Source organism: Salvelinus alpinus, chromosome 5, assembly GCF_045679555.1.
Source record: "Salvelinus alpinus chromosome 5, SLU_Salpinus.1, whole genome shotgun sequence".
NCBI lineage: Eukaryota > Metazoa > Chordata > Actinopteri > Salmoniformes > Salmonidae > Salvelinus > Salvelinus alpinus.
This window is the reverse complement of record NC_092090.1, coordinates 757,056-777,055: the sequence shown is the minus strand read 5'-3', so window position 1 is coordinate 777,055 and position 20,000 is coordinate 757,056. Positions and strand designations below refer to the sequence as shown.

At 45.0% G+C, this 20,000-nt stretch overlaps 1 protein-coding gene across 1 annotated transcript in view; it reads left to right on the top strand.

Moving 5' to 3' along the window:
- LOC139575134 (insulin-like growth factor 1 receptor) overlaps positions 1 to 20,000 on the top strand; it is an 81,807-nt gene that overhangs the window by 34,415 nt on the left and 27,392 nt on the right. The window contains exons 6-12 of the mRNA XM_071400137.1: positions 3,751 to 3,877; positions 7,192 to 7,427; positions 8,435 to 8,602; positions 9,398 to 9,605; positions 13,018 to 13,307; positions 15,462 to 15,595; positions 17,747 to 17,912. Coding sequence (XP_071256238.1) covers positions 3,751 to 3,877; positions 7,192 to 7,427; positions 8,435 to 8,602; positions 9,398 to 9,605; positions 13,018 to 13,307; positions 15,462 to 15,595; positions 17,747 to 17,912 — 1,329 coding nt within the window. The remainder of the gene's footprint in view (positions 1 to 3,750; positions 3,878 to 7,191; positions 7,428 to 8,434; positions 8,603 to 9,397; positions 9,606 to 13,017; positions 13,308 to 15,461; positions 15,596 to 17,746; positions 17,913 to 20,000) is intronic.

Below are 20,000 nucleotides of genomic sequence, written 5' to 3'. Positions count from 1 at the left end.
TTTATGTTATACTGTACTATACAGGTCAGGAACAACGGAGACCGAGCTAGCTGTGCGATACTTTATGTTATACTGTACTATACAGGTCAGGAACAACGGAGACCGAGCTAGCTGTGCGATACTTTATGTTATACTGTACTATACAGGTCAGGAACAACGGAGACCGAGCTAGCTGTGCGATACTTTATGTTATACTGTACTATACAGGTCAGGAACAACGGAGACCGAGCTAGCTGTGCGATACTTTATGTTATACTGTACTATACAGGTCAGGAACAACGGAGACCGAGCTAGCTGTGCGATACTTTATGTTATACTGTACTATACAGGTCAGGAACAACGGAGACCGAGCTAGCTGTGCGATACTTTATGTTATACTGTACTATACAGGTCAGGAACAACGGAGACCGAGCTAGCTGTGCGATACTTTATGTTATACTGTACTATACAGGTCAGGAACAACGGAGACCGAGCTAGCTGTGCGATACTTTATGTTATACTGTACTATACAGGTCAGGAACAACGGAGACCGAGCTAGCTGTGCGATACTTTATGTTATACTGTACTATACAGGTCAGGAACAACGGAGACCGAGCTAGCTGTGCGATACTTTGTTATACTGTACTATACAGGTCAGGAACAACGGAGACCGAGCTAGCTGTGCGATACTTTATGTTATACTGTACTATACAGGTCAGGAACAACGGAGACCGAGCTAGCTGTACGATACTTTATGTTATACTGTACTATACAGGTCAGGAACAACGGAGACCGAGCTAGCTGTGCGATACTTTATGTTATACTGTACTATACAGGTCAGGAACAACGGAGACCGAGCTAGCTGTGCGATACTTTATGTTATACTGTACTATACAGGTCTATGAATCGATACTTTATATTTAACATCTCTATGATACTATACTTTATACTATACAGTTCTATGATACTATATATTATACTATACAGTTCTATGATACTATACTTTATTATACTATACAGTTCTATGATACTATATATTATACTATACAGTGCTATGATACTATACTTTATTATACTATACAGTTCTATGATACTATATATTATACTATACAGTGCTATGATACTATACTTTATTATACTATACAGTTCTATGATACTATATATTATACTATACAGTGCTATGATACTATACTTTATACTATACAGTTCTATGATACTATATATTATACTATACAGTGCTATGATACTATACTTTATTATACTATACAGTTCTATGATACTATATATTATACTATACAGCTCTATGATACTATATATTATACTATACAGTGCTATGATACTATACTTTATACTATACAGTTCTATGATACTATATATTATACTATACAGTGCTATGATACTATACTTTATACTATACAGTTCTATGATACTATACTTTATTATACTATACAGTGCTATGATACTATACTTTATACTATACAGCTCTATTATATTATACTATACAGCTCTATTATATTATACTTTATTATACTATACAGTTCTATGATACTATACTTTATTATACTATACAGTTCTATGATACTATATATTATACTATATAGCTCTATGATACTATACTTTATACTATACAGTTCTATGATACTATACTTTATTATACTATACAGTTCTATTATACTATACTTTATTATACTATGCAGTTCTATGATACTATATATTTGACTATACAGTTCTATGATACTATATATTATACTATACAGTTCTATGATACTATACTTTATTATACTATACAGTTCTATGATACTATATATTATACTATATAGCTCTATGATACTATACTTTATACTATACAGTTCTATGATACTATATATTATACTATATAGCTCTATGATACTATACTTTATACTATACAGTTCTATGATACTATATATTATACTATACAGTTCTATTATACTATACTTTATTATACTATGCAGTTCTATGATACTATATATTTGACTATGCAGTTCTATGATACTATATATTTGACTATACAGTTCTATGATACTATATATTATACTATATAGCTCTATGATACTATACTTTATACTATACAGTTCTATGATACTATATATTATACTATATAGCTCTATGATACTATACTTTATACTATACAGTTCTATGATACTATATATTATACTATATAGCTCTATGATACTATACTTTATACTATACAGTTCTATGATACTATATATTATACTATACAGTTCTATTATACTATACTTTATTATACTATGCAGTTCTATGATACTATATATTTGACTATGCAGTTCTATGATACTATATATTTGACTATACAGTTCTATGATACTATATATTATACTATATAGCTCTATGATACTATACTTTATACTATACAGTTCTATGATACTATATATTATACTATACAGTTCTATTATACTATGCAGTTCTATGATACTATATATTTGACTATGCAGTTCTATGATACTATATATTTGACTATACAGTTCTATGATACTATATATTATACTATACAGTTCTATGATACTATATATTATACTATACAGTTCTATGATACTATATATTTGACTATACAGTTCTATGATACTATATATTTGACTATATAGCTCTATGATACTATACTTTATACTATACAGTTCTATGATACTATATATTATACTATATAGCTCTATGATACTATACTTTATACTATACAGTTCTATGATACTATATATTATACTATATAGCTCTATGATACTATACTTTATACTATACAGTTCTATGATACTATATATTATACTATACAGTTCTATTATACTATACTTTATTATACTATGCAGTTCTATGATACTATATATTTGACTATGCAGTTCTATGATACTATATATTTGACTATACAGTTCTATGATACTATATATTATACTATATAGCTCTATGATACTATACTTTATACTATACAGTTCTATGATACTATATATTATACTATACAGTTCTATTATACTATGCAGTTCTATGATACTATATATTTGACTATGCAGTTCTATGATACTATATATTTGACTATACAGTTCTATGATACTATATATTATACTATACAGTTCTATGATACTATATATTATACTATACAGTTCTATGATACTATATATTATACTATACAGTTCTATGATACTATATATTATACTATACAGTTCTATGATACTATACTTTATATTATACATTTTTAGTTACTACATATAGTACCAGTCAAGTTTGGACACCTACTCATTCAAGGGGTTTTCTTTATTTGAGCTATTTTCTACATTGTAGAATTATAGTGAAGACATCAACACTATGAAATAACACACATGGAATCATGTAGTAACTAAAAAAGTGTTAAACTGATCAAAATGTCATGCATGTCAATGTAATGGGCTGGTTTGATCTCACCACTGAGACAATGTAACGGGCTGGTTTGATCTCACCACTGAGACAATGTAACGGGCTGGTTTGATCTCACCACTGAGACAATGTAACGGGCTGGTTTGATCTCACCACTGAGACAATGTAACGGGCTGGTTTGATCTCACCACTGAGACAATGTAATGGGCTGGTTTGATCTCACCACTGAGACAATGTAATGGGCTGGTTTGATCTCACCACTGAGACAATGTAACGGGCTGGTTTGATCTCACCACTGAGACAATGTAATGGGCTGGTTTGATCTCATCTCTGTGGTTGTGATTGTTTGCCAGGTGAACCGGCTGTGTAAGTTGTGTGATTGGTTGTGTTCACCAGGTGAGAGTAAGATCCTGCGGTTCAAGTCCAACAGTACGATGTCTAACCGTATCAAAGTGACCTGGCAGCGTTACAGACCCCCAGACTATAGAGACCTCATCTCATTCATACTATACTACAAGGAGGCGTAAGTTACTCTGCAGTCAGTCTCTCTACTTCCTCTATATCCTAGAACATCCTGTAACCCATCAGTCTCTCTACTTCCTCTATATCCTAGAACATCCTCTAACCCATCAGTCTCTCTACTTCCTCTATATCCTAGAACATCCTCTAACCATCAGTCTCTCTACTTCCTCTATATCCTAGAACATCCTCTAACCCATCAGTATGTCTGTACTTCCTCTATATCCTAGAACATCCTCTAACCCATCAGTATGTCTGTACTTCCTCTATATCCTAGAACATCCTCTAACCCATCAGTCTGTCTGTACTTCCTCTATATCCTAGAACATCCTCTAACCCATCAGTCTCTCTACTTCCTCTATATCCTAGAACATCCTCTAACCATCAGTCTCTCTACTTCCTCTATATCCTAGAACATCCTCTAACCCATCAGTATGTCTGTACTTCCTCTATATCCTAGAACATCCTCTAACCCATCAGTCTGTCTGTACTTCCTCTATATCCTAGAACATCCTCTAACCCATCAGTCTGTCTGTACTTCCTCTATATCCTAGAACATCCTCTAACCCATCAGTCTGTCTGTACTTCCTCTATATCCTAGAACATCCTCTAACCCATCAGTATGTCTGTACTTCCTCTGTATCCTAGAACATCCTCTAACCCATCAGTCTCTCTACTTCCGCTATATCCTAGAACATCCTCTAACCCATCAGTCTCTCTACTTCCTCTATATCCTAGAACATCCTCTAACCCATCAGTCTCTCTACTTCCTCTATATCCTAGAACATCCTCTAACCCATCAGTCTCTCTACTTCCTCTATATCCTAGAACATCCTCTAACCCATCAGTCTCTCTACTTCCTCTATATCCTAGAACATCCTCTAACCCATCAGTCTGCATCTACTTCCTCTATATCCTAGAACATCCTCTAACCCATCAGTATGTCTGTACTTCCTCTATATCCTAGAACATCCTCTAACCCATCAGTCTGTCTGTACTTCCTCTGTATCCTAGAACATCCTCTAACCATCAGTCTCTCTACTTCCTCTATATCCTAGAACATCCTCTAACCCATCAGTCTGCATCTACTTCCTCTATATCCTAGAACATCCTCTAACCCATCAGTCTGTCTGTACTTCCTCTATATCCTAGAACATCCTCTAACCCATCAGTAATCTACTTCCTCTATATCCTAGAACATCCTCTAACCCATCAGTCTCTCTACTTCCTCTATATCCTAGAACATCCTCTAACCATCAGTCTATCTACTTCCTCTATATCCTAGAACATCCTCTAACCCATCAGTCTCTCTACTTCCTCTATATCCTAGAACATCCTCTAACCCATCAGTCTGTCTCTACTTCCTCTATATCCTAGAACATCCTCTAACCCATCAGTCTGTCTGTACTTCCTCTATATCCTAGAACATCCTCTAACCCATCAGTCTCTCTACTTCCTCTATATCCTAGAACATCCTCTAACCATCAGTCTCTCTACTTCCTCTATATCCTAGAACATCCTCTAACCCATCAGTCTGTCTGTACTTCCTCTGTATCCTAGAACATCCTCTAACCATCAGTCTCTCTACTTCCTCTATATCCTAGAACATCCTCTAACCCATCAGTCTGCATCTACTTCCTCTATATCCTAGAACATCCTCTAACCCATCAGTCTGTCTGTACTTCCTCTATATCCTAGAACATCCTCTAACCCATCAGTCTATCTACTTCCTCTATATCCTAGAACATCCTCTAACCCATCAGTCTCTCTACTTCCTCTATATCCTAGAACATCCTCTAACCATCAGTCTATCTACTTCCTCTATATCCTAGAACATCCTCTAACCCATCAGTCTCTCTACTTCCTCTATATCCTAGAACATCCTCTAACCCATCAGTCTGTCTCTACTTCCTCTATATCCTAGAACATCCTCTAACCCATCAGTCTGTCTGTACTTCCTCTATATCCTAGAACATCCTCTAACCCATCAGTCTCTCTACTTCCTCTATATCCTAGAACATCCTCTAACCCATCAGTCTGTCTCTACTTCCTCTATATCCTAGAACATCCTCTAACCCATCAGTCTGTCTGTACTTCCTCTATATCCTAGAACATCCTCTAACCCATCAGTCTCTCTACTTCCTCTATATCCTAGAACATCCTCTAACCCATCAGTCTCTCTACTTCCTCTATATCCTAGAACATCCTCTAACCATCAGTCTCTCTACTTCCTCTATATCCTAGAACATCCTCTAACCATCAGTCTCTCTACTTCCTCTATATCCTAGAACATCCTCTAACCCATCAGTCTGTCTGTACTTCCTCTATATCCTAGAACATCCTCTAACCCATCAGTCTCTCTACTTCCTCTATATCCTAGAACATCCTCTAACCATCAGTCTCTCTACTTCCTCTATATCCTAGAACATCCTCTAACCATCAGTCTCTCTACCTCCTCTATATCCTAGAACATCCTCTAACCCATCAGTCTGTCTGTACTTCCTCTATATCCTAGAACATCCTCTAACCCATCAGTCTGTCTGTACTTCCTCTGTATCCTAGAACATCCTCTAACCATCAGTCTCTCTACTTCCTCTATATCCTAGAACATCCTCTAACCCATCAGTCTGTCTCTACTTCCTCTATATCCTAGAACATCCTCTAACCCATCAGTCTCTCTACTTCCTCTATATCATAGAACATCCTCTAACCCATCAGTCTCTCTACTTCCTCTATATCCTAGAACATCCTCTAACCATCAGTCTCTCTACTTCCTCTCATCCTCTAACCCATGCGTCTCCCTCTCCTCCAGTGCGTACCAGAACATCCTCTAACCCATGTGTCTCCCTCTCCTCCAGTGCGTACCAGAACATCCTCTAACCCATGTGTCTCCCTCTCCTCCAGTGCGTACCAGAACATCCTCTAACCCATGTGTCTCCCTCTCCTCCAGTGCGTACCAGAACATCCTCTAACCCATGTGTCTCCCTCTCCTCCAGTGCGTACCAGAACATCCTCTAACCCATGCGTCTCTCTCTCCTCCAGTGCGTACCAGAACATCCTCTAACCCATGTGTCTCCCTCTCCTCCAGTGCGTACCAGAACATCCTCTAACCCATGTGTCTCCCTCTCCTCCAGTGCGTACCAGAACATCCTCTAACCCATGTGTCTCCCTCTCCTCCAGTGCGTACCAGAACATCCTCTAACCCATGTGTCTCCCTCTCCTCCAGTGCGTACCAGAACATCCTCTAACCCATGCGTCTCTCTCTCCTCCAGTGCGTACCAGAACATCCTCTAACCCATGTGTCTCTCTCTCCTCCAGTGCGTACCAGAACATCACAGAGTTTGACGGCCAGGATGGTTGTGGCTCCAACAGTTGGAACATGGTGGATGTAGACCTTCCCCAGGAGAAGAATTCTGACCCGGGGGTTCTACTGTCCCCTCTCAAGCCCTGGACCCAGTACGCCATCTACGTCAAGGCCATCACTCTGGTGGTAGAGGACAGACACATCCTGGGAGCCAAGAGTGAAGTAGTCTACATCAGAACCAGCCCCTCAGGTAAAGGACAGGGGTTTCGGTGTAGGGGTGTGGGTGTGGGTGTATTGATTAAAGAACAGACCCGATGTATAATATGGGGGGTTGGGTAGCAGAGCTCTAGGAAGTACTTCCCTGGACAGGACACTAGTCTGTCACAAGGCCCAGTTGCCATCTTTAAATCGTTCTGTTCCTGTCTGTTTCCTGTAGAGCCGTCCATGCCCCTGGATGTGAGAACTGTTTTAATATAATATCTGTTTCCTGTAGAGCCGTCCCTGCCCCTGGATGTGAGAACTGTTTTAATATAATATCTGTTTCCTGTAGAGCCGTCCCTGGATGTGAGAACTGTTTTAATATAATATCTGTTTCCTGTAGAGCCGTCCCTGCCCCTGGATGTGAGAACTGTTTTAATATAATATCTGTTTCCTGTAGAGCCGTCCCTGCCCCTGGATGTGAGAACTGTTTTAATATAAATCTGTTTCCTGTAGAGCCGTCCATGCCCCTGGATGTGAGAACTGTTTTAATATAAATCTGTTTCCTGTAGAGCCGTCCCTGGATGTGAGAACTGTTTTAATATAAATCTGTTTCCTGTAGAGCCGTCCATGCCCCTGGATGTGAGAACTGTTTTAATATAATATCTGTTTCCTGTAGAGCCGTCCCTGGATGTGAGAACTGTTTTAATATAATATCTGTTTCCTGTAGAGCCGTCCCTGGATGTGAGAACTGTTTTAATATAAATCTGTTTCCTGTAGAGCCGTCCATGCCCCTGGATGTGAGAACTGTTTTAATATAATATCTGTTTCCTGTAGAGCCGTCCCTGGATGTGAGAACTGTTTTAATATAATATCTGTTTCCTGTAGAGCCGTCCATGCCCCTGGATGTGAGAACTGTTTTAATATAATATCTGTTTCCTGTAGAGCCGTCCCTGCCCCTGGATGTGAGAACTGTTTTAATATAATATCTGTTTCCTGTAGAGCCGTCCCTGCCCCTGGATGTGAGAACTGTTTTAATATAATATCTGTTTCCTGTAGAGCCGTCCATGCCCCTGGATGTGAGAACGTACTCTAACTCCTCTACTAACCTGGTGGTCCGCTGGTCTCCCCCTGCCTCCCCCAACGGGGACGACCCCTACTACCTGGTCCGCTGGCAACAACAGACTGAAGACAGAGAGCTGTACCAACACAACTACTGTTCTAAAGGTCAGTACCCTAACCCCTCCACCCTAACCCCCTCCACCCTGACCCCTCCACCCTGACCCCTCCACCCTGACCCCTACTAACAACAGACTGAAGACAGAGAGCTGTACCAACACAACTACTGTTCTAAAGGTCAGTACCCTAACCCCTCCACCCTGACCCCTCCACCCTAACCCCTCCACCCTGACCCCTCCACCCTAACCCCTCCACCCCTCCTCCACCCTGACCCCTACTACCTGGTCCGCTGGCAACAACAGACTGAAGACAGAGAGCTGTACCAACACAACTACTGTTCTAAAGGTCAGTACCCTGACACCTCCACCCTGACCCCTCCACCCTGACCCCTCCACCCTAACCCCTCCACCCTGACCCCTCCACCCTAACCCCTCCACCCTAACCCCTCCACCCTGAACCCTCCACCCTAACCCCTCCACTCTGACCCCTCCACCCTGACCCCTCCACCCTAACCCCTCCACCCTAACCCCTCCACCCTAACCCCTCCACCCTAACCCCTGACCCCTCCACCCTGACCCCTCCACCCTGACCCCTCCACCCTGACCCCTCCACCCTGACCCCTCCACCCTGACCCCTCCACCCTGACCCCTCCACCCTAACCCCTCCACCCTGACCCCTCCACCCTGACCCCTCCACCCTAACCCCCTCCACCCTAACCCCCTCCACCCTAACCCCTCCTCTCTCTCCTCAGAACTGAAGACCCCGGTCCGTATAGCTGCTACCTGGTTGACTGTCTCCTACACCCTAACCCCCTCCACCCTAACCCCTCCTCTCTCTCCTCAGAACTGAAGACCCCGGTGCGTATAGCTGCTACCGGGTTGACTGACATGGAGGAGGACCTGAAGCCTACTAAACCAGACGTTGGTGGGGGGGACAAGGGTCCGTGCTGTCCCTGTCCTAAATCTGTAGGAGACCTGGAGGCAGAGGCAGCTGACGCTTCCTACAGAAAAGTCTTTGAGAACTTCTTACACAACTCCATCTTTACCCCCAGGTAAGCAGACCACAGGCCGTAACACACACCTGGGTAGAACTGAAGCAACAGGACTGACTGGATCAATGTAATAGAGGAGGGAGATCCCCTGAAGCAACAGGACTGACTGGATCAATGTAATAGAGGAGGGAGATCCCCTGAAGCAACAGGACTGACTGGATCAATGTAATAGAGGAGGGAGATCCCCTGAAGCAACAGGACTGACTGGATCAATGTAATAGAGGAGGGAGATCCCCTGAAGCAACAGGACCGACTGGATCAATGTAATAGAGGGAGATCCCCTGAAGCAACAGGACTGACTGGATCAATGTAATAGAGGAGGGAGATCCCCTGAAGCAACAGGACTGACTGGATCAATGTAATAGAGGAGGGAGATCCCCTGAAGCAACAGGACCGACTGGATCAATGTAATAGAGGGAGATCCCCTGAAGCAACAGGACTGACTGGATCAATGTAATAGAGGAGGGAGATCCCCTGAAGCAACAGGACTGACTGGATCAATGTAATAGAGGAGGGAGATCCCCTGAAGCAACAGGACTGACTGGATCAATGTAATAGAAGGAGGGAGATCCCCTGAAGCAACAGGACTGACTGGATCAATGTAATAGAGGAGGGAGATCCCCTGAAGCAACAGGACTGACTGGATCAATGTAATAGAGGAGGGAGATCCCCTGAAGCAACAGGACTGACTGGATCAATGTAATAGAGGAGGGAGATCCCCTGAAGCAACAGGACTGACTGGATCAATGTAATAGAGGAGGGAGATCCCTTGAAGCAACAGGACCGACTGGATCAATGTAATAGAGGGAGATCCCCTGAAGCAACAGGACTGACTGGATCAATGTAATAGAGGAGGGAGATCCCCTGAAGCAACAGGACTGACTGGATCAATGTAATAGAGGAGGGAGATCCCCTGAAACAACAGGACTGACTGGATCAATGTAATAGAGGAGGGAGATCCCCTGAAGCAACAGGACTGACTGGATCAATGTAATAGAGGAGGGAGATCCCCTGAAGCAACAGGACCGACTGGATCAATGTAATAGAGGAGGGAGATCCCCTGAAGCAACAGGACTGACTGGATCAATGTAATAGAGGAGGGAGATCCCCTGAAGCAACAGGACTGACTGGATCAATGTAATAGAGGAGGGAGATCCCCTGAAGCAACAGGACTGACTGGATCAATGTAATAGAGGAGGGAGATCCCCTGAAGCAACAGGACTGACTGGATCAATGTAATAGAGGAGGGAGATCCCCTGAAGCAACAGGACTGACTGGATCAATGTAATAGAGGGAGATCCCCTGAAGCAACAGGACTGACTGGATCAATGTAATAGAGGAGGGAGATCCCCTGAAGCAACAGGACTGACTGGATCAATGTAATAGAGGAGGGAGATCCCCTGAAACAACAGGACTGACTGGATCAATGTAATAGAGGGAGATCCCCTGAAGCAACAAGACTGACTGGATCAATGTAATAGAGGAGGGAGATCCCCTGAAGCAACAGGACCGACTGGATCAATGTAATAGAGGGAGATCCCCTGAAACAACAGGACTGACTGGATCAATGTAATAGAGGAGGGAGATCCCCTGAAGCAACAGGACTGACTGGATCAATGTAATAGAGGAGGGAGATCCCCTGAAGCAACAGGACTGACTGGATCAATGTAATAGAGGAGGGAGATCCCCTGAAGCAACAGGACTGACTGGATCAATGTAATAGAGGAGGGAGATCCCCTGAAGCAACAGGACTGACTGGATCAATGTAATAGAGGAGGGAGATCCCCTGAAGCAACAGGACTGACTGGATCAATGTAATAGAGGAGGGAGATCCCCTGAAGCAACAGGACTGACTGGATCAATGTAATAGAGGAGGGAGATCCCCTGAAGCAACAGGACTGACTGGATCAATGTAATAGAGGAGGGAGATCCCCTGAAGCAACAGGACTGACTGGATCAATGTAATAGAGGAGGGAGATCCCCTGAAGCAACAGGACTGACTGGATCAATGTAATAGAGGAGGGAGATCCCCTGAAACAACAGGACTGACTGGATCAATGTAATAGAGGGAGATCCCCTGAAGCAACAGGACTGACTGGATCAATGTAATAGAGGAGGGAGATCCCCTGAAGCAACAGGACTGACTGGATCAATGTAATAGAGGAGGGAGATCCCCTGAAGCAACAGGACTGACTGGATCAATGTAATAGAGGAGGGAGATCCCCTGAAGCAACAGGACTGACTGGATCAATGTAATAGAGGAGGGAGATCCCCTGAAGCAACAGGACTGACTGGATCAATGTAATAGAGGGAGATCCCCTGAAGCAACAAGACTGACTGGATCAATGTAATAGAGGAGGGAGATCCCCTGAAGCAACAGGACTGACTGGATCAATGTAATAGAGGAGGGAGATCCCCTGAAGCAACAGGACTGACTGGATCAATGTAATAGAGGAGGGAGATCCCCTGAAGCAACAGGACTGACTGGATCAATGTAATAGAGGAGGGAGATCCCCTGAAGCAACAGGACCGACTGGATCAATGTAATAGAGGAGGGAGATCCCCTGAAGCAACAGGACTGACTGGATCAATGTAATAGAGGAGGGAGATCCCCTGAAGCAACAGGACTGACTGGGTCAATGTAATAGAGGAGGGAGATCCCCTGAAGCAACAGGACTGACTGGATCAATGTAATAGAGGAGGGAGGTCCCCTGAAGCAACAGGACTGACTGGATCAATGTAATAGAGGAGGGAGATCCCCTGAAGCAACAGGACCGACTGGATCAATGTAATAGAGGGAGATCTAACTGAACAGTCCTCTACTGCTTCACATCAAAGCCGTGTTTACCAGTGGAAGGATTCCACCACAGGTTATTTGTTGACTGGTGTATTGTTAGTCAAAGCCGTGTTTACCAGTGAAAGGTTTCCACCACAGGGTATTTGTTGACTGGTGTATTGTTAGTCAAAGCTGTGTTTACCAGTGAAAGGATTCCACCACAGGGTATTTGTTGACTGGTGTATTGTTAGTCAAAGCCGTGTTTAGCAGTGAAAGGATTCCACCACAGGGTATTTGTTGACTGGTGTATTGTTAGTCAAAGCCGTGTTCACCAGTGAAAGGATTCCACCACAGGGTATTTGTTGACTGGTGTATCGTCAGTCAAAGCCGTGTTTACCAGTGAAAGGATTCCACCACAGGGTATTTGTTGACTGGTGTATTGTCAGTCAAAGCCGTGTTCACCAGTGGAAGGATTCCACCACAGGTTATTTGTTGACTGGTGTATTGTCAGTCAAAGCCGTGTTCACCAGTGGAAGGATTCTACCACAGGTTATTTGTTGACTGGTGTATTGTCAGTGTTTGGACGACTGTGATTGTCACTCCCACATCCCTCTGCTCTCTCTCCCTCTCCTCCAGACCTCCAGACCGGCGTCGTCGGGATCTGTTTGGCGTGGCTAACCGTACCGTCCGCCGTGGTGTGACCACCTACCCTAACGCCACGTCCCCTGACCTTTGGGCCAACGCTACAGAGGCAGAGTTAGCGGACAGGGAGTATGACTTCGTGGAGTGGGCAGTCAGCGAGCGGGAGCTGCAGATATCTGGCCTGCAACCGTTCACGGTTTACCGGATCGACATCCACGCCTGTAACAAGCAGGTGAAACGCTGCAGCGCGGCAGAGTTCGTCTTCTCCAGGACCAAACCTGCAGGTTCGTAGTGCTCCCTCGTCTCTCCCTGCAGGTTCGTACTGCTCCCTCGTCTCTCCCTGCAGGTTCGTACTGCTCCCTCGTCTCTCCCTGCAGGTTCGTACTGCTCCCTCGTCTCTCCCTGCAGGTTCGTACTGCTCCCTCGTCTCTCCCTGCAGGTTCGTACTGCTCCCTCGTCTCTCCCTGCAGGTTTGGTACTGCTCCCTCGTCTCTCCCTGCAGGTTCGTACTGCTCCCTCGTCTCTCCCTGCAGGTTCGTACCCCCTGCGGTCGCCCCTCGTCTCTCCCTGCAGGTTCGCTCCCTCGTCTCTCCCTGCAGGTTCGCTCCCTCGCTCTCCCGCGGTCCGCCCCTCGCCCCCCAGGTCGCTCGCTCCCTCGTCTCTCCCTGCAGGTTCGCTCCGCCCTCGTCTCTCCCTGCAGGTTCGCTCCGCTCCCCGTCTCTCCCTGCAGGTTCGCTCCGCTCCCTCGTCTCTCCCTGCAGGTTCGCTCCCTCGTCTCTCCCTCACCCCCGCAGGTTCGCTCCCTCGTCTCTCCCTGCAGGTTCGCTCCGCTCCCCGTCTCTCCCAGCAGGTCGCTCCGCTCCCTCGTCTCTCCCTGCAGGCGCTCCCTCGCCTCCCAGCGGTCGCTCCCTCGTCTCTCCCTGCAGGTCGCTCCCCGCCTCCCGCAGGTGCTGCTCCCTCGTCTCTCCCTGCAGGTTCGTACTGCTCCCTCGTCTCTCCCTGCAGGTTCGTACTGCTCCCTCGTCTCTCCCTGCAGGTTCGTACTGCTCCCTCGTCTCTCCCTGCAGGTTCGTACTGCTCCCTCGTCTCTCCTTCATTATACAGTAGAGATTGAAACATTCCCATAGAATGAGTTCAGTTACTCAGCAGAGTTCGTCTTGATGCCTGACACTTTTCTGGTTTGCTTGAGGTGAATTCATGTGCATTATCATGTCATATATTGTCATCGCTACTAGTCTGTATTTTATGACTGACACTGATTTAACATATGTTCATTGGAACTGAGGGGTATCCTACGAAGCAGGTTTGAGGAGTATCCTGCGAAGCAGGTTTGAGGGGTATCCTACGAAGCAGGTTTGAGGGGTATCCTACGAAGCAGGTTTGAGGGGTATCCTACGAAGCAGGTTTGAGGGGTTTCCTACGAAGCAGGTTTGAGGAGTTAGCGAGGTAACTTTGATCAACTCAGAGTTCAACTCGGGATAACTGGTCGGACGAAAATGGCTCAACTTTTAGGCAGGTACATTTCTATGGCAACCAATCATTCTGAACTAACCTGCTCCAGGGCAGGCTAACTCAGGGCTAAGTCCACTATCCTGCATTCAGAACTAACCTGCTCTGGGGCAGGCTAACTCCACTATCCTGCATTCAGAACTAACCTGCTCCAGGGCAGGCTAACTCAAGGCTAAGTCCACTATCCTGCATTCAGAACTAACCTGCTCCAGGCCAGGCTAACTCAGGGCTAACTCCACTATCCTGCATTCAGAACTAACCTGCTCCAGGGCAGGCTAACTCAGGGCTAACTCCACTATCCTGCATTCAGAACTAACCTGCTCTGGGGCAGGCTAACTCCACTATCCTGTATTCAGAACTAACCTGCTCCAGGGCAGGCTAACTCCACTATCCTGCATTCAGAACTAACCTGCTCCAGGGCAGGCTAACGCAGGGCTAACTCCACTATCCTGCATTCAGAACTAACCTGCTCCAGGGCAGGCTAACTCCACTATCCTGCATTCAGAACTAACCTGCTCCAGGGCAGGCTAACGCAGGGCTAACTCCACTATCCTGCATTCAGAACTAACCTGCTCCAGGGCAGGCTAACTCCACTATCCTGCATTCAGAACTAACCTGCTCCAGGGCAGGCTAACGCAGGGCTAACTCCACTATCCTGCATTCAGAACTAACCTGCTCCAGGGCAGGCTAACTCCACTATCCTGCATTCAGAACTAACCTGCTCTGGGGCAGGCTAACTCAGGGCTAACTCCACTATCCTGCATTCAGAACTAACCTGCTCTGGGGCAGGCTAACTCAGGGCTAACTCCACTATCCTGCATTCAGAACTAACCTGCTCCCGTACCTACAGAGAAGGCGGATGACATCCCAGGCCCAGTGATCTGGACTGGTCCGTATGTAACATGTTGTGTAATGTCTCGTACCTACAGAGAAGGCGGATGACATCCCAGGCCCAGTGATCTGGACTGGAGAGGATGATTCTGTGTTCCTCCGCTGGCCTGAACCCTCGTCCCCCAACGCACTCATCCTCATGTATGAGATCAAGTTCAGACTGGGCACTGAGGTAAGAGACACACCTCTCCACTGTTCCCTTCTCAGTGGTGGTGAGGATGATCACTGGTAGTTGACATTGTACAGGGGGTTAACCCAGTAATGTTGGTGTGATGCAGGACAGCCGGGGGTTAACCCAGTAATGGTGGTGTGATGCAGGACAGCCGGGGGTTAACCCAGTAATGTTGGTGTGATGCAGGACAGCCGGGGGTTAACCCGGTAATGTTGGTGTGATGCAGGACAGCCGGGGGTTAACCCGGTAATGTTGGTGTGATGCAGGACAGCCGGGGGGGATAACCCGGTAATGTTGGTGTGATGCAGGACAGCCGGGGGTTAACCCGGTAATGTTGGTGTGATGCAGGACAGCCGGAGGGTTAACCCAGTAATGTTGGTGTGATGCAGGACAGCCGGGGGTTAACCCGGTAATGTTGGTGTGATGCAGGACAGCCGGGGGTTAACCCAGTAATGTTGGTATGATGCAGGACAGCCTGGGGGGATAACCCGGTAATGTTGGTGTGATGCAGGACAGCCGGGGGTTAACCCAGTAATGTTGGTGTGATGCAGGACAGCCGGGGGTTAACCCAGTAATGTTGGTGTGATGCAGGACAGCCGGGGGTTAACCCGGTAATGTTGGTGTGATGCAGGACAGCCGGGGGTTAACCCAGTAATGTTGGTATGATGCAGGACAGCCTGGGGGGATAACCCGGTAATGTTGGTGTGATGCAGGACAGCCGGGGGTTAACCCAGTAATGTTGGTGTGATGCAGGACAGCCTGGGGGGTTAACCCAGTAATGTTGGTGTGATGCAGGACAGCCGGGGGTTAACCCGGTAATGTTGGTGTGATGCAGGACAGCCGGGGGTTAACCCGGTAATGTTGGTGTGATGCAGGACAGCCGGGGGTTAACCCAGTAATGTTGGTGTGATGCAGGACAGCCGGGGGTTAACCCAGTAATGTTGGTGTGATGCAGGACAGCCGGGGGTTAACCGGGTAATGTTGGTGTGATGCAGGACAGCCGGAGGGTTAACCCGGTAATGTTGGCGTGATGCAGGACAGCCGGGGGTTTAACCCGGTAATGTTGGTGTGATGCAGGACAGCCGGGGGTTAACCCAGTAATGTTGGTGTGATGCAGGACAGCCGGGGGTTAACCCGGTAATGTTGGTGTGATGCAGGACAGCCGGGGGGTTAACCCGGTAATGTTGGTGTGATGCAGGACAGCCGGGGGTTAACCCAGTAATGTTGGTGTGATGCAGGACAGCCGGAGGGTTAACCCGGTAATGTTGGTGTGATGCAGGACAGCCGGAGGGTTAACCCAGTAATGTTGGTATGATGCAGGACAGCCGGGGGTTAACCCAGTAATGTTGGTGTGATGCAGGACAGCCGGGGGTTTACCCAGTAATGTTGGTGTGATGCAGGACAGCCGGAGGGTTAACCCGGTAATGTTGGTGTGATGCAGGACAGCCGGAGGGTTAACCCGGTAATGTTGGCGTGATGCAGGACAGCCGGGGGTTTAACCCGGTAATGTTGGTGTGATGCAGGACAGCCGGGGGTTAACCCGGTAATGTTGGTGTGATGCAGGACAGCCGGGGGTTAACCCGGTAATGTTGGTGTGATGCAGGACAGCCGGAGGGTTAACCCGGTAATGTTGGTGTGATGCAGGACAGCCGGAGGGTTAACCCAGTAATGTTGGTATGATGCAGGACAGCCGGGGGTTAACCCGGTAATGTTGGTGTGATGCAGGACAGCCGGGGGTTAACCCGGTAATGTTGGTGTGATGCAGGACAGCTGGGGGGTTAACCAGGACAGCCGGGGGTTAACCCGGTAATGTTGGTGTGATGCAGGACAGCCGGGGGGTTAACCCAGTAATGTTGGTGTGATGCAGGACAGCCGGGGGTTAACCCGGTAATGTTGGTGTGATGCAGGACAGCCGGGGGGTTAACCCAGTAATGTTGGTGTGATGCAGGACAGCCGGGGGTTAACCCAGTAATGTTGGTGTGATGCAGGACAGCCGGGGGTTTAACCCGGTAATGTTGGTGTGATGCAGGACAGCCGGGGGTTTAACCCGGTAATGTTGGCGTGATGCAGGACAGCTGCTCAGTGCAGAGCTCACTACCTGCAGCCGTGTTGTAGAAGCAGTAGTCTAACAGTGTCTCTCTGTCTGTCCAGTCAGAGAAGCACGAGTGTGTGTCTCGCCAGCTGTATAGAGAGCAGCATGGTGCCAGGCTCAGTAACCTAGGACCTGGTAACTACTCTGCCCGGGTCAGAGCCACCTCCCTGGCTGGCAACGGATCCTGGACTGAACCCATCTCCTTCTATGTGGTTCAGGCCCAACGTAAGATCATCACTATTCAACATAACTACGTCTCTCATGGGGGAATTCACTGTCATACAACAGTAATACCTTATCACATGTTAATACCAGTGTGTATGTAATACCTTATCACATGTTAGCACCAGTGTGTATGTAATAACTTATCACATGTTAACACCAGTGGGTATGTAATACCTTATCACATGTTAACACCAGTGTGTATGTAATACCTTATCACATGTTAACACCAGTGTGTATGTAATAACTTATCACATGTTAACACCAGTGGGTATGTAATACCTTATCACATGTTAACACCAGTGTGTATGTAATACCTTATCACATGTTAATACCAGTGTGTATGTAATACCTTATCACATGTTAACACCAGTGTGTATGTAATACCTTATCACATGTTAATACCAGTGTGTATGTAATACCTTATCACATGTTAACACCAGTGTGTATGTAATACCTTATCACATGTTAACACCAGTGTGTATGTAATACCTTATCACATGTTAATACCAGTGTGTATGTAATACCTTTTCACATGTAATTAGTTAATACCAGGGTGTATGTAATACCTTATCACATGTTAGTTAGTTAACACCAGTGTGTATGTAATACCTTATCACATGTTAGTTAGTTAATACCAGTGTGTATGTAATACCTTATCACATGTTAGTTAACACCAGTGTGTATGTAATACCTTACCACATGTTAGTTAACACCAGTGTGTATGTAATACCTTATCACATGTTTGTTAACACCAGTGTGTATGTAATACCTTATCACATGTTTGTTAACACCAGTGTGTATGTAATACCTTATCACATGTTAATACCAGTGTGTATGTAATACCTTATCACATGTTAATACCAGTGTGTATGTAATACCTTATCACATGTTAACACCAGTGTGTATGTAATACCTTATCACATGTTAACACCAGTGTGTATGTAATACCTTATCACATGTTAATACCAGTGTGTATGTAATACCTTATCACATGTTAATACCAGTGTGTATGTAATACCTTATCACATGTTAACACCAGTGTGTATGTAATACCTTATCACATGTTAACACCAGTGTGTATGTAATACCTTATCACATGTTAATACCAGTGTGTATGTAATACCTTATCACATGTAATTAGTTAATACCAGTGTGTATGTAATACCTTATCACATGTAATTAGTTAATACCAGTGTGTATGTAATACCTTATCACATGTTAGTTAACACCAGTGTGTATGTAATACCTTACCACATGTTAGTTAGTTAACACCAGTGTGTATGTAATACCGTATCACATGTTAATACCAGTGTGTATGTAATACCTTATCACATGTTAGTTAACACCAGTGTGTATGTAATACCTTACCACATGTTAGTTAGTTAACACCAGTGGGTATGTAATACCTTATCACATGTTAACACCAGTGTGTATGTAATACCTTATCACATGTTAATACCAGTGTGTATGTAATACCTTATCACATGTTAACACCAGTGGGTATGTAATACCTTATCACATGTTAGTTAACACCAGTGGGTATGTAATACCTTATCACATGTTAGTTAACACCAGTGGGTATGTAATACCTTATCACATGTTAGTTAACACCAGTGTGTATGTAATACCTTATCACATGTTAACACCAGTGGGTATGTAATACCTTATCACATGTTAGTTAACACCAGTGGGTATGTAATACCTTATCACATGTTAGTTAACACCAGTGGGTATGTAATACCTTATCACATGTTAACACCAGTGTGTATGTAATACCTTATCACATGTTAGTTAATACCAGTGTGTATTTAATACCTTATCACATGTTAACACCAGTGTGTATGTAATACCTTATCACATGTTAGTTAATACCAGTGTGTATGTAATACCTTATCACATGTTAACACCAGTGTGTATGTAATACCTTATCACATGTTAGTTAGTTAACACCAGTGTGTATGTAATACCTTATCACATGTTAATACCAGTGTGTATGTAATACCTTATCACATGTTAACACCAGTGTGTATGTAATACCTTATCACATGTTAGTTAATACCAGTGTGTATTTAATACCTTATCACATGT